General features: G+C 48.6%; 1 protein-coding gene across 2 annotated transcripts in view; it reads right to left on the bottom strand.

The window, feature by feature from the left end:
* Nucleotides 1-14565, bottom strand: part of Clic5 (chloride intracellular channel 5) — a 102200-nt gene that overhangs the window by 64477 nt on the left and 23158 nt on the right. Inside the window, exon 1 of one of the 2 annotated variants that reach the window (XM_042671949.1) lies at nucleotides 5298-5407. The exons of the other annotated variant lie outside the window; for it this stretch is intronic. Within the exon in view, the coding sequence (XP_042527883.1) occupies nucleotides 5298-5357 (60 nt within the window). The 5' untranslated portion in view covers nucleotides 5358-5407. Of the gene's footprint in view, nucleotides 1-5297; nucleotides 5408-14565 lie in introns of those variants that run through there. 2 annotated transcript variants of the gene reach the window in all.

Below are 14565 nucleotides of genomic sequence, written 5' to 3'. Positions count from 1 at the left end.
GAGAACAGAACAAAGGATCCTCCTGGAATCAGAGCTGAGACTCTAAAGACATCATCTTCTTCACCTAGGGTCAAAGTTACAGATAATGTCCAGATGACCTGGAGGCCTTCCCTAGAGCCCAATGAGACAAATGGAATAAAGCTTGCAATAACATCTCTGTGGAAGTTAGCAAGGTAGGAACGTCCCTGAACAAGGAAGCAAAGTTTGCAGGAGGAATCAACTTTAGGATCCAACTCTGGGGTCAGGGGTCTGCCCCAGACAGGTAGTGACACTGAACACATCCCTTCAGACAGGGCCCACAGCCCCCCGGGAAGAATTAGCTAATCAGAACCAGCCATGCTCAGCCCCAGTTGCCTTTAGTCTGCATCCTGGCTCCAACAATGAGACACAAGCAGGTGAGTGTGAGCTCATACTTCCTTTACCCACCCAGGGAAGGAAGTTCCAGACTTGGCTTTCACTAAGGGAGTTTGTGAAGCCTTCAGAGGAGACCCCGACTTTGACCTCAGATTCATACACCACTTGTTTAGTGCTCCAACCAACTCCATGAACCAGCTCTAATGGCAGCATGGAGGCTGGCATTTCATTTGTAAAACCCAAAGCAAAACCAAACCAAATCCCGGCCCTAAGAAAGAGGTGTAAGGGAACTCCTCCTGTATGGTCACTTGGCTTTGGTGGCGTTCTATCCCTGGACTATGGTAGACGTGAGAATGGAGGAGGCAGCTCCGACGGGAGGAGCATCTTGATCGAACACACTCAGCACATCCTGTGTTTGTCCTCGCAAATGGCCTTCTGTTATTGGCTCACGCCTGTCATCCTAGCTACTCAGGAGGCTGAGATCTGAGGATCATGGTTCAAAGCCAGCTGGGGAAGGAAAGCCCATGAGACTTCTATTTCCAATTAAACTAAAAACATCCAGAAGTGGAGCTATGGCTCAAGTGATAGGGCACGAACCTTGAGCAAAAAAGCTCAGAGACAGTGTCTGGGCCTTGAGTTCAAGGCCCAGATCATATACACACACACACACACACACACACACACTATGGCTCAGACAAAAGATCAAATAAGCATTCTACCCTGCACACCTAGTAAACCTAACGCCCCAAATTACACTTTTTTCCACCATATCTCAGTTCAGCCCTTGGCAACTCAAAGAGAACCAAGAATAGAAAGCTTCTTTTTACCTGATTGTCTAAATTAACAGATTCTGCCTTGGCTGGAGAGAGCCATCAAGCAGCAGAGAGACACTACAGGTCAGCAGGACATGGGAGCTGCCACACCGCCCCTGGACTCCCATACCTGAGACCCAAGGTTACTTCCTGCCCCCCCCCATGATGCCTGAGAGGGTCTCGCTGGGCCTTCAGACTGGCCCTCTGTGGATGTACTGCCGTGACAGGAGCCACTGTTGCTAAATGTGATCAAGGGAACATCAAAACCCCGATGAGCTCATGCCTGGGTGAGCTGCCCAAGGTGACTGGTAGCCAGAACAGCTCGGGACCACAGAGGAAACAACACAGGATTTGATCCTGTTGGTTCTGGCAGTCAGATGACACACCACGCGTCCCCCCCACGCTCCCCCCTCCACCCCAACTTGATGTGTGCCCGGTATCACTGTCAGAGCTTTCTGAATCACTCAATAAAGGAAACAACTAGTCCCTTCCATCGGACAATCAGCAGGGCTCCGTTTTTATTCCCTCCAGGCACTGGCTGTTCTGGAGTGCTGTGGGCAGGGTGTATTATCTGGTCAGCATTTGTTAACTGAGCAGCTGTGGATGGAGATACTCCTGACCATGATGCTCCATGAGAAGTTCTCTGCCATGGAGCCTCTAAGCACCAGACTACCTATTTCAGCTTTAGCAGAAGCTCTCTGCTGTTGGACCCACCCAGGATCTGGTTTCTCCACCAGGACTTTGGCCTGAAGTCTCCCAGGATGGGCTTGAAAACCCCACCCACAGAGACAGGGCTATCATTAGCCTGGAGACCTGTGGGTCCCAGGATTTAAACATCTCCCTGCAATCTGGAATGAGTAGCTGAGGATGAGAACCATGGTTTTCTGTTGAAACTCAGCTCCCAGGGCGTAAGAAATAGGTGTAAGGGAATTCCTCACTGTAAGGTCACTTGGCGTCGGTGGCGTTCTACCCCTCGGGTGTGGGTGGACCTGAGAACGGAGGAGGAGGCAGCCCCGATAGGAGGAGCATCTTGATGGAACACACTCAGCACATCCTGTGTTTGTCCCAAATGGTTTTCTGTTTGGCTTTGACTTCCTCCCCCTTTTAATTCTTTCAATAACCTACCCTGGCTGCCACTACCCATTCTCCAATCTGCTCCCCTCCTTCTATGATCAAAGTCCAAAGTAAAGATGATCTCATGGTTCTCAAAATATCCCCGCAGGAGAGGAAGGAACTGGGCCTTGGTTCCCTAAGGCAAATCAGGGAGGGAGGTGCCAGCTGCTGGGAGGGCCTATCAGCCGGGGACCCAGGTCAGGGTGGGCGTCTCTGCCTTTGAGGGGATTTTCAGCAGGGAGAGTACTTTCACCCGTTTCCTTGGAATCCTAACAGCAAGCCTGAGGTCACAGCATTTTCCTACCCACGCTGACGCACATTCCCCAAACAATCCTGGTCACACCTCTCCCAGACCAAGTATCGCTGGTGTCTCTCTCCATTCCAGCCAAATGTGTCTGGGTTTGGATAATGACTGGCGTGTTTGCTTCATTCATAATCACTGTCTTGGTTCAACAACTTTTCTGAGCCATTGAGCTTATGAATGACAGAGATCAATAAGACTTGGATGCAGGTTCAGTGCCTTCAAATCTGCTCCATCCTCAAGGTGGTATAGAGCAGTAGAATTGGAGCATATCCAGTCTGATCTCTCTTATTATAGACAATAAATGGGGGCAGGGGGGATGTGGGGAAACAATCTCTTCAATATCCCTGTTAGAATGCACCCTGGAAGGGAAAGACCTGGAATGCCTAGCCATATCCTTGACCAGGTTTTGTGAACACGTCAGGACAGAACAGCACATACACAGCATCGTTATTACAGAAGCCACTTGAAAGCCTTGCTTGTCAAAATAAGGTACAAGCCTGACATATTTGGGTATTTGGGAAAGAACAGGAGCTTTAACAAGTCTGCAGGGACACACAGGAGGACTGAAACTAGAATGCTGCTGGCTGACTAGCTCTGGGCACTTTGTGCACCCTCTCTGAGCACATGAAATGCAAATAAGTCATCCTTCTTGTTTCCCAGGGCTGTATCTGAGGAGGAAAGCACAGCCCCCTCCACGCTCTGGTGAGTCTCACGAGGTGACTATGAGTCAGGTTTTTGTTGTTTTTTTTTTTTTTCATGTTTCACCGGTGAGCCAGTCTTTAGGATCAAGGATGCTGGCGACCACATGACATGAGCTAGATGAGCATGTGTCACCAGTCCCCAAATCCTGCCATTTACTAAGATCACTCTTATCATCACCAGCCATGGTTACTGATAGTGACTGCCAGTCCGTATGGGATGGCTTGGGAGGGTGGATTCCATGAGCAATTTGAGCTGGCGGTCTTATCCAGGGAGTATTGTCCATCACCAACATCCTAACTCTGCCCACCAGAAGAGCTTTTTTTTTTTTTTTTTATGGGAGTCATACTGCTCAGAGTCATTTCCAACTCTGGAAACATCTGATTCAGGAAGTCAGGACAGGGCTTCACTAAAGATGACACCGTTGGAGTCCCTAACAGCCTTTACATAGCATTTCCAGACTTGACTCGTTCCTATGAATATAACATGTGCCTGAAACTTTGGACCAAAACAGCTTTTTCATCCGTCTGATCTTTGGGCTAGTTATGAAGACTTACTTGGGTCTCAAAAATTGTTTCCTTTAGAAAAAAAAGATACAGGTGGCAATATAGGCATGTTAGGGTTTGTTGGGAGATGGGGAGGGGGGCGGGGTACCTAGAGCTGGGTAAGTGAGCTTTGCATATAAATGAACAAAATCTCCAACTCGGCCAACTTGGGGCTAGAATAGATCTCTGTGCCTAGTACTGGGGCAAAGGGCTTCTCTGTCTCGAAAGAACCAATTCGTGTTTCAAATAACTCAGAAACTTGACACCTGCAAACTCCTGTTCCCAGGGAATCTGAGGAAGTCCTAGAATAAGGACTGGCTTTCTTAAGGAGAGCAGCCAGACTCCTTGCTTTGTGAAAGTGCTGCCTGTTCACGGGGTGGCCAGTCTGGAGTAGGAGTTCTGGGCACCTCCAACACGCGGAAGCCCCGCAGGGAGGGGGACATGACCTCTTTTCGTACCTAGGTCTGCCAAAGAGGACCTGGAAATCCCACCCAAAAACCAAACTAGGGCATGGAAAGAGCACAGGCTGAGGGAAGCAGGTGCCACTAAATGACAGGTAAATCCCAAGAATACAAGGCCAGTCCAGCTCCGTGGCCAACCAGCACACTGACATATACTTTGCCAGGATAAAAGAACTCCCCGAAGTACAAAGGTACCAAAGACCTGTGAATTGTGGAGAGATATATATCTATATATCTATATCTATATCTATATCTATTTAGCTGGTTTGGGAATACCGATGGGCTGGGTACAATTCCATGGAGTGTGGAGGCTGTTTTGTTTTGTTTTAATTTAGCTTCTCTTCCCTGAGGAGCACTAAGTGAGAGAGGACTCACCTTCCCCACGATCTGAATATTTCTAGGGGAAGTCTGCATTTCCAGATCGGATCCCCGCGCCCCCCACCCAGGGCTCTGGGTACCCGGGCAGCCAGGTGAGCCCCGCAGCAAGCCCCACCCCGCCCGGGACGCTCTCCTCTCCGCGGGGGGCTCAGGTTTCAGCTCCTGCCTGGTCTGCGGGAGGCTGATCAAATGTTTCTTTCTCATTCCACCAGGGAAACGCCGGCCGGGCCTGCATCCTTTCCCCGGCACGCGGGGCAGAGACGAACCTGCGCCGCCTCCACCCCAGGCTGCTGCCCAGCCGGGAGCTCGGAGACCCGAGGCCGAGCGGGACCGCGCGCTGCGCCCCGCAGCAGCCTGCGGGCAGGAGATCCCCCACCCCCGGGGGCCTCTCCCCTCCAGCCCGGACCGCTGGGAAGGCAGCAGCCACCACAGCCCCGGGCTTAGGGCGCTCGCTCCGCTCCGCCAGCCAGGGGCCCCGCGCTCTGAGTCCCTCCCCCGGCTCCATCCCGGGGTCCGCCCTGGAGATCTCCTTCAACCCCCGGCCCCCGCGGGCTGGGGACCCCGCTCGCGGCCCCGCCCCGCCCCGCCCCGCCGGGACCCCGCGCCCCGGGAGGGAGCGACCCCGACCTACCTTCACGAACAGCTCGATCTCGGGGTCCCGGTCGTCCCCGTTGGCGGTGGCCGAGTCCATCCTGCCGTGGGCGCGCGGGGCCACGGGTCCGGGCCGGAGGGGAGCCACCTCTGCGGTTCGGGGCCGCGCGGGGCGCTTGGCTCGCGGGGGGCGGCGGGCGGCGGGGGGCGCGGGGTTCGCGGGGTTCGCGAGCGCCCCGGCGGCGGCGGGGTCACAGTTCACGGCGGTGTCACCGCGGGCCTCGGCGGGGGGGGGGGGGGGCGACGCCGGGCACCTCTACCGGAATCCCACCGACCCGGCGGGACGCGGGCCCCGGGCGAGCCGGCCGAGGCGGCGGCGGCGGACCACAGGTCCGAGGAGCAACAAGTGCGCGGCCGCGAGGTGTCACAGGATCCGCCGCTGTCAGCGATCCGCGGCGCCGGCGCCCAAAATAGCCGGGGCCGAGGGGCGGGGTCAGCGGGCGGGGACGCGAGGGGGTGCGGGACGCCCCGCCGCCGCCCCGGGCCACGAGCGCCCGGAGAGCCAGGACCCCGGACCCGGGGGGACGCGAGGGGGTGCGGGACGCCCCGCCGCCGCGCCCGGGGCCACGGGCGCCCGGAGAGCCAGGACCCCCGGCCCGGGGGGACGCGAGGGGGTGCGGGACGCCGCCGCGCCCGGGGCCACGGGCGCCCGGAGAGCCAGGACCCCCGGCCCGGGGGGACGCGAGGGGGTGCGGGACGCCGCCGCGCCCGGGGCCACGGGCGCCCGGAGAGCCAGGACCCCCGGCCCGGGGGGACGCGAGGGGGTGCGGGACGCCGCCGCGCCCGGGGCCACGGGCGCCCGGAGAGCCAGGACCCCGGACCCGGGGGGACGCGAGGGGGTGCGGGACGCCCCGCCGCCGCGCCCGGGGCCACGGGCGCCCGGAGAGCCAGGACCCCGGCCTGGGGGGACGCGAGGGGGTGCGGGACGCCGCCGCCCCGGGCCACCAACTGCCCCTGGCCACTGGTGGGCGGAGAACCAGACCCCCAGACTCACCAGAGGGGAGGGGAGAGGGGATGGAAAGGGAGAAGAAGGAGGGAGAAGAGGAGGAAAAGGGAAAGAGGAAGAGGAAGAGAAGATGGCTTCCAAATTTTATTTCTTTAGCGCAGCTTAACTTGTCCAGTTACTCTGCTACCAGTGTTACCCACTTGGAAAACTCTTCCAGCTCATCAGGGGAGGGAAGGAAGGAAGGAAGGAAGGAAGGAAGGAAGGGAGGGAGGGAGGGAGGGAGGAGGGAGGAGGGAGGGAGGGAGGGAGGACAGAGCCTTCGCCATCCTCGCGCTGGGCGCATAGAGGGCAGGACCAGGGCCAGGCCGGCCGTGTGCAAAGGGCAGAGGGTGAGCCAGCTGGGTCTGATGCAGCAGAGCCCACGACCCTGTGTCTTTCCGGTTCCTCTTCTTTTCATTCTTTCCTCTCCCCCTCTGCTATTTTCTCTCTCCTTTTACCTTTTAGTGATGTGCGATACATACAGGGAAAATGCCCACCCCCCTGAGGGTGACAACCAGCGAGTTTTCACAACTGGAAACCAGCACCAGATGGAGAAGTGCTCTCCTTCTCACCGCGCCCCTCCCACCCGTTCCCTCGTTGGAACAGAAGCCTGAGGCATGTCGCTGGGCATGTCGGTGCTGGTTTCTTTTGCTGGTACCCACTCTGTGGTGTGTGGTCCCAGAGCACCCCTTCGTTCCCCATGCTTCTGTGGGTGGATGTGTCTGATTCCCAGTTCCTGATGCCCACCTACCCCTGTGTTCCAACATGCTCTCCAACATCCTTTGGTTAGATCTAGGGAAGTTCTTTTCTTGGGAATACACTTAAGAGTGGGATTGTTACATCATAGAGTATGAAAAAAAATGGGCATGACAAACACTGCAGTATGGTCTTCTAAAGCATTTGGGCCAATCTGCAGCCCCACCCTGATTTCTGTTTAAAAAATCACTGCTGTGTCTTTCAAATTCCAAATCAAATCCACTTATTTTTTCCATTGTCTTCCCTTATTGTTAATCCTGTTTATGCTGTCTTGCCTTACATATAAATATATTCTTGCTTCACAGTATTATGAGGCATGAATGAATTGCACAGTAAGAATAATATCAGAATACTTACATGCCAGCGAAATGGACACTATTGGGGAAGTGGCAGAAACTCAAAGAGGCAATGGCTAATACGTACCAGTTAGGGGAGCATTTCCTCAAAGGGGATTATGGGACCCTGTCCACCCACCATTTGTGTGCCAGTACTGGGGCTTGAATGCAGGACCTTGCAATCTTCTCTTGGCTTTTTCACTAAGGGTGGTTTCTCTACCACTTGAGCCACACCTCTACTTTTAGCTTTCTACTGATGAATTGGAGATAAGACTCTCCTGAGCTTTTCGGCTCAGGCTGTCTTCCAACAGTGATCCTCAGTTCGCAGCCTCTTGAGTAGCTAGGATTATAGCTAGCACCAGGCTTCCTTCCCTCCCCCGCCCCGCCCCCTTGCCAGCCACAAGGTCACTAGCCCTTCTTGGCCAAAAAGCTTCCACTGTGCTGAGCCAACACAGGCCTAAAGCAGCAGGCCCCAAATTGGTCATGAGCTCAAAGCTCCAAAACAGTGAGCCAGAATAAGCCTTTGTTCTTTTGAAGTTGATTTGTCTGACGTTCTCTGTCACAGTAATGGAAAGCTGAATGAAGGGTAGATGGGCTGACACAGAGGGAGAGCTCCTACCATGGTTAGGGTGGGAAGGGAAAGGCTTCCTAGAGGGAAAAGCCCTCTGGCTGAAAGTCTCTACTTGGTCAGGTATCCGATAGGTAGAGGGTGAGGTTCCATTCCACAGGCTCCCAAGTGCAAATGAGTTCTCATAAAACAAACACACACACAAACAAACAAACAAAGCATCATCCAGTCCTAATTGCAGCCCTCTGGGTCCTGGGTAGCTTAATCAAGGTGCAGTTTAATCGTGGCTCTCCTTGATTTCAGGCTTACATCACCAAAACCTTCAGATGCACCGTCACTCACAGCTGAACATTCTGAGCCAATGACTGCATGCTCTAGGGAGGGACCAAGGTCACGGATGGAGGCTGGGACTGACACTGCTTGATGTACCACTCACGGCTTCCTTGCTCCGCTGGGCAGAGTGGGAGGAGCGGGGGGGGGGGGGGGGGGGGTGTATGACATTTTTAATAGCAGTGTAGTGGAAGCAAATACAATTTTAGGCATGAAAAGCCTGTGAGGGTTTTTAATAAAAAAATACTTGATAGGAATTTGACAATATTTTCTTGGCCTGTGAGCTAAACAGTGTGTCAGCTGACCTCCCTGTCTTTAGCCTGGCAGAGTTAACTTTCACTTTATGGTCTCCAAATGTCCACTCCTTTGAGGAAAATAGGCAGCTCCCCTATAATCACAGCTCCTGGGAAGTATCTCCCATTTGGGTGGCCCTCCAAAATAATATAGGGTTGATATTATAAACCTTTTTGCAAAAAAAAGGAAGGAAAGAGAATGAAAGAAAGAAAGAAAAAGAAAGAAAGAAAGAAAGAGAGAAAGAAAGAAAGAAAAAGAAAGGCAGAAAGAAAACAAAAAGGACTATTTTAGGGCCATCAATTCTTTTGGCACATATTTCTAGTTTTAAATTCATATTCTTTTTTAGATTAAGATCAAAGCTATCAAAGTGTGAGTGTCGTGTGTCTCTGGAGATCACCAGGTGGGTGCAGACGGAGAGGGGTAAGCCCCTGGATGGGTGACACTTACTTGAGGTCACAGTTGGGCAGTAAGGAAGATTGGGGTTGGTTGCTAGATCTGTCTATTCTGTGTGAACTACCATGCGCTGGGTGTAACCAACAGCACCTATGATCTGTTCCCCGGCAAATATACTGGTTGCTTAGCAAAGGGAGGGGCCTGGGCATGAGCTGGATTGAAACCCAGAGTCCTTGTCAGCAACCATCACTCATCCTACTGGTCCACTCATGATGCATTCCTTCACACAGGGCTGGGGTGTGCCCGACATGGTGTGCATTCTTTCAGACTCCAGGTCCCCGGGCAGCTCTCATGCCCTTCGGGAGCCTCACGAACACAGGCTGAACTCCTGCTGCCTGAATCCCTATTTGCATTGAGATTTTCTGAGGTGCTACCAGAAGCATCCATTTATTGAACTCTCCCTAGAACGCTGCTCTGGTCTCCAGTTCCAGACTCCTCCGTATTCCCCCAAGCAGGCCAGTTCCAACGTGTGGTGCAGCCCAAGTCAGACAGTCACAGCAGGGTCACCATTCCTGCCTTGGCTTGGTGACCTCTCTGCTGTGACAGAACCTGAGAAAAGCAGCTAGAGGGAGGAAGGACTTACTTTGCGTCACAGTTTCAGAGATACTCATCAATCGTGGCATGCACGCGTGCGATCAGTACTTATCATTAAGGATGTCCATGGATGCCAGAAAACCCGACACGTCTCTCATTCACAGCCATCTTCTCCATCTGTGGCTCCACCTCATGTGAGTGAAATATACATTACAGTATGGAGTTTTTAAGTAGATCCTGACTTGAATTAAAACATGGGAGAGGGGCTGGGAAGGTGGCACAGTGGTAGAGCGCTTGCCTTGCTTGCATGAGGCCCTGGGTTCGATTCCTCAGCACCACATAAGCAAAAAGAAAAAAGCCAGAAATGGCGCTGTGGCTCAAGTGGTAGAGCACTAGCCTTGAGCTGAAGAGCTGAGGGACAGTGACCAGGCCTCATGACTGGACCCCCCCCCCCCCCAAAAAAAAAACATAGGAGGTTATGTGATAAAAATGAGAGTTCACATTTATCCAGAATCTACCAGTGCTGAATCTTTTATTGGATCACTTCCTCTCCTGTGTTGTAATTCAAGTCAGGATCTATTAACACACACACACACACACACACACACACACACACACACACACACACACACACACAATTCAAAGAAACTTAGGTTTCGGGGAAGTCTGATAACTAGATTACAGTGCTATAAAGTCCTGAATTCGGAATTCCTGGACTTCAATCTGTTGCTCTTTTCATTATACTGTAAGGTATTCTCTCTACTGAAAAAGAATCAATGAACAGAGACCTTACTTTTTGACTTTATTATCTTTTATTCTTCAGCTGAACTTTACGCATACAGCCTTTCTCTGGATTTCTGACAATTTCTCAACACATTTGTACTTTCATTTAGTACATAGCTGAAGAGCCTACAGAGATGATACCACTTCTTTTTTAAAATGAGAATCTAGAACTGAAAAAACAATACGTTCTCTTCGCCAGGATGTGGCATCCTTTTCAAAGCACACCACAGTGCTGTTGACTCAAGTCTACCTTATTCAACCCTGAGGTCTTTTTTTTTTAATCACACAGACCATCTCCTATCCACATATGTAGGTTCCAACTGGTGTGGGTACAAATCTCTATTTATGGTCATCAGAAAACTCAGTTGGAAACAATCAGAGCCAGAAAATATATGTGTGTCTGTTCAAAAAGAAAGGTACTCATTATCTGACTTATATAACTGTAACCCCTCTGAATATCATCTTTACAATAACAATAAAAAATATGTGTGTATTTAGAACCTAGATTACAATAGAGGATTTTATGCTGGAGGAACTAAGGTTCTGGGAGTCTTCATTGTTGTATCATATTTTTCATCCTTTCTGGGCAAATATATCAGTAACCTTTGTAATTTCAGTACATCTTTGAAGAAAAAAGAGAAAAATTTCCAGCATGAATTCAGCAGCTCCACTGAGTAGATGTTGACTTTTAAGCAAATCATTCAGGGGAAAGAATTTCTATGTAACTATAACTTCCACAGTCAAATGCATGGGGCAAATGTTTGCAATGAAACTGTATCTAAAATGTAAACATTGCTCTAAGACTACTTTGTACTATATAATTTTTCATGCAACTTTCTCTCTCTCTCTCAGTTTTACCCATGGACTGTGTCTACACACAGTGCTCACTTGTGAAGGATCAGAGAGTCTTCTGATATTTTATATAAGTGATTTTATGTTAAAAAAAAAAACACATATCGAAGTTAATTTGATTACATCACATTTTTAAAAATTTGGCTTGTTTACCATCTTGTAACCCCCATGTTACTTTTATCTTCTCTGAAAAACTCCCTAAAAGAGAAAAGCTGAATTTAGACTCATTTACCTCCCGTTAACATGGAGCAGCGCAGACCTCATACCCTTAATGAAGCTCCCAGGGCAAAGAAGTCCAGGGTTCAAACCCGGCCCTGGGCTCTGCCTGCCTTTGTGGGGAGTCACCAAATTAAAGAGCAGAAACATGACCACAGCCACGGCCAAAGTGTCCTGCTTGAGGTGACTCATCAACACCAGCTCCCGTGCTCCTTTCCAGCTGGTCATGGAGATGCGGCTTGCTTGGCCAGGTGACTTCTGACCATGAATCAGAGACTACAGGTTCTCATATACCCACATGCCCAGCCTCTGTTCCTATCCCAAGGCATCCAAGATGGTACTGAATTTGTCTTCAGTTGATGAACAGGGGACTTTTCTTAATCATCTGAAGTTCTTGTCTCAAGTTTTAAAATATCTATCAAGTCAAAAATCAGGGCCAGGAATTCAGATTTACTGGCTGTTCATCTGTGTCTTTGCTTTTCTAAAACATTTTTGCTTAAAAATATGTCACCAATGACTGATTTGGATCCTGCTTTTCAAATAACAGAAAGGAAAATTGTGACAATTCAATGGTTTATTTTTGTTTTTTACAATTATGACCAAAGCTGGTCAAAGAAAACTTGACTAAAAGTACTTTTATCCTGATAACATGCTGCTGGTGAATAACTTTAAAAATGCTCAAAAATCTATTCATTCTCAAGAGAAAATATGATTGAATGCTCAGGTACTCATTTTGCTCAAAATGAAAATAATTGCTTTGAAAGGATAAAACTTTTTGGGATAAAAGAATACTCTGAATAAAAGATGAATTATACCTTACTCACCAGTAGAAAGCAAAATATTCTTAAACTCTACTCATATGATCACAATTAGGCTCTCTATTTTGTAGCTGTATAATCTGAAGTACTAATCCTAAAATTTCTCCTAAAGAACAAACAGGAAAAAAGTATCATATTTTTTCTAAAGGAATCATAAAAGTTTTAGTTACAGATTTAAAAAAATTAACATTTGTGACATTAGATTAAAAGCAGAAAAATTGGTAATAAAACAGGATATATATCTATATGTAGATCTATCTATCTATCTATCTATCTATCTATCTATCTATCTATCTATCTATCTATCTGTCTGTCTATCTATCTATCTATCTATCTATCTATGAGGCTCTTATCTCCAATTAACCACCAAAAAAAGGCAGAGGTGGACAGTGGCTCAAATGGTAGAGTACTACCTTGAGCAAAAAGCTGAAGGACAGTACCCAGGCCATGAGTTCAATTCCCAGGGTCAGCACACACACACACACACACACAAAGTATAGATTTCATTTACAGTAAGAACTTGATACCTGCAAAAACAAAGCATGCAAAAGCCAGAATTATTAATTATGTGAGGATAAGCAGTTCATAATATAGAGACTCCACTGTATCCACACTTCATATCACATATCACACTTCATATTCCATACTTTGATAGATTCTCATCTGTTCCCAGTCACCAGTGCAGAGCCTAGTACTCTATTTGCTCTTCTCACTAGCAGACATATTTGGGGCACTTCCCACAGGTGATATGTGTGCTTCCCCCTGAGAAAAAAATTGGGGAGGGGAGGGAGTGTAACAAATGGTAACTTGTTTGGCCCGTTGACTCAAAAACTGTACAGTTAGCAGTGGTTCCCAGTGCACAAAGTAAGGAAGACAGAAGTAACACAAAAGTGGGCAAATGAACTTTGACCAGCGCAACTCTCAATCCACATGTAACATCAATTCAGGCAAAAGAAGATGCGAAAGACTCCAGTTAGCTCATCTCTGTTTGAGTGGTGCTGGGGATGAGTTCCGGGACTCTGTGCATGTGGTCCACAGCTTGGCTACCAAGCTATCTTCTAGTTTAGAAGTGAAAAAGTGTAACACAACCCTCCCATTGCACAATCCTGAGTGGACATTGAGAATATTTCAACTGTAAGACCATAGGTAATACTTCCAACGAATGTCTTGGCCTCTTGCATAAATTTCACCAGATAAATACAAGAAATGTGAGAAAACAAGTCAACAAGACACCAATACAGGTTAACAATGAAGAACAATAAAGAAGAAAGCCCAAAGAACTCAAAAGCTAGAAGAATGATCAACAAAACAAGGAAAGGATAGGTATAGAAAGCTGAAGGAACTCAACAAGAATACAAATAAGCAGGTGAAAGAATTTAGGAAAACAATGAAGGATATGAAAGAGGAATTCATTAAAGACTGAAATACTAAGAAACAAAAATTCAGATTGGAATTCTGGAAATGAGAAACTTAAAAAGTCAAATAAAATCTCAGTGATAAGTCTTTCCAGTGGTATGAATCGAACAGTGCCAGTCCTTAAAGAAAAAGTAAGTGTGTTACAACGGTCATGCATAAATGGGATAACCAAGACACAGCAAGGGAAGGGGTAACAAATGCTCCACAAGAAATGTACTCATTGCTACCCCTCCGCAGAGCATCTTTAAAGTAAAAAAATGAATACCAAAACACTATCAAGCTAGCTATGTCCTCTGCCGTGCAGAAGCTCTGCAATTTCATGCAATCCCATTTGTCCAACCTTTCTTTGATTTGTTGTGTTTCTGGGTCTCTATTAAGAAAATTTTGGCCTGTGCCTAGGAAAACCTAGGGTTTCTCCTATTCCATCCTGTAATGTTTTCAGAGTGTCTGCGTTGACTCCGAAGTCTTTGATCCATTTGGAGTTGATTCTGGTGCAGGGTGATATAAGGATCTAGCTTTAGTTTTCTACAAGTAGTTAACCAATTTTGCCAGCACCATTTACTGAAGAGGCTGTCTTTCTTCCATTCTATTTTTTTAGCTCCCTTATCAAAGATTAGATGGCTATAGGTCTGTAGGTTCATTTCTGGGTTTTCAATTCTATTCCATTGGTCCTGAGGTCTGTTCTTGTGCCAGTACCAAGCTTAGAAAAAATTATATTAAGTGAAGTAAGCCAGGCCCAAAGAAACATAGGTCCCATGGTTTCTCTTATTTGCAATAACTAGTATATGTCTGAGTCAAGCAGAAAAGGTCAGATAAGTTGATGTTAGGGGAATGAACCCCAAGATAAGCATTCAAATGTTTTTTTCTTTCATTCAATTGTTTCTAACATATTTATAAGATGATTTCTA

Source organism: Dipodomys spectabilis, unplaced genomic scaffold, assembly GCF_019054845.1.
Source record: "Dipodomys spectabilis isolate Male_0828 unplaced genomic scaffold, ASM1905484v1 ptg000669l, whole genome shotgun sequence".
Classification (NCBI taxonomy): domain Eukaryota; kingdom Metazoa; phylum Chordata; class Mammalia; order Rodentia; family Heteromyidae; genus Dipodomys; species Dipodomys spectabilis.
Note: the sequence above shows the minus strand (reverse complement) of the source record. Positions and strands in the feature narration are given on the sequence as shown.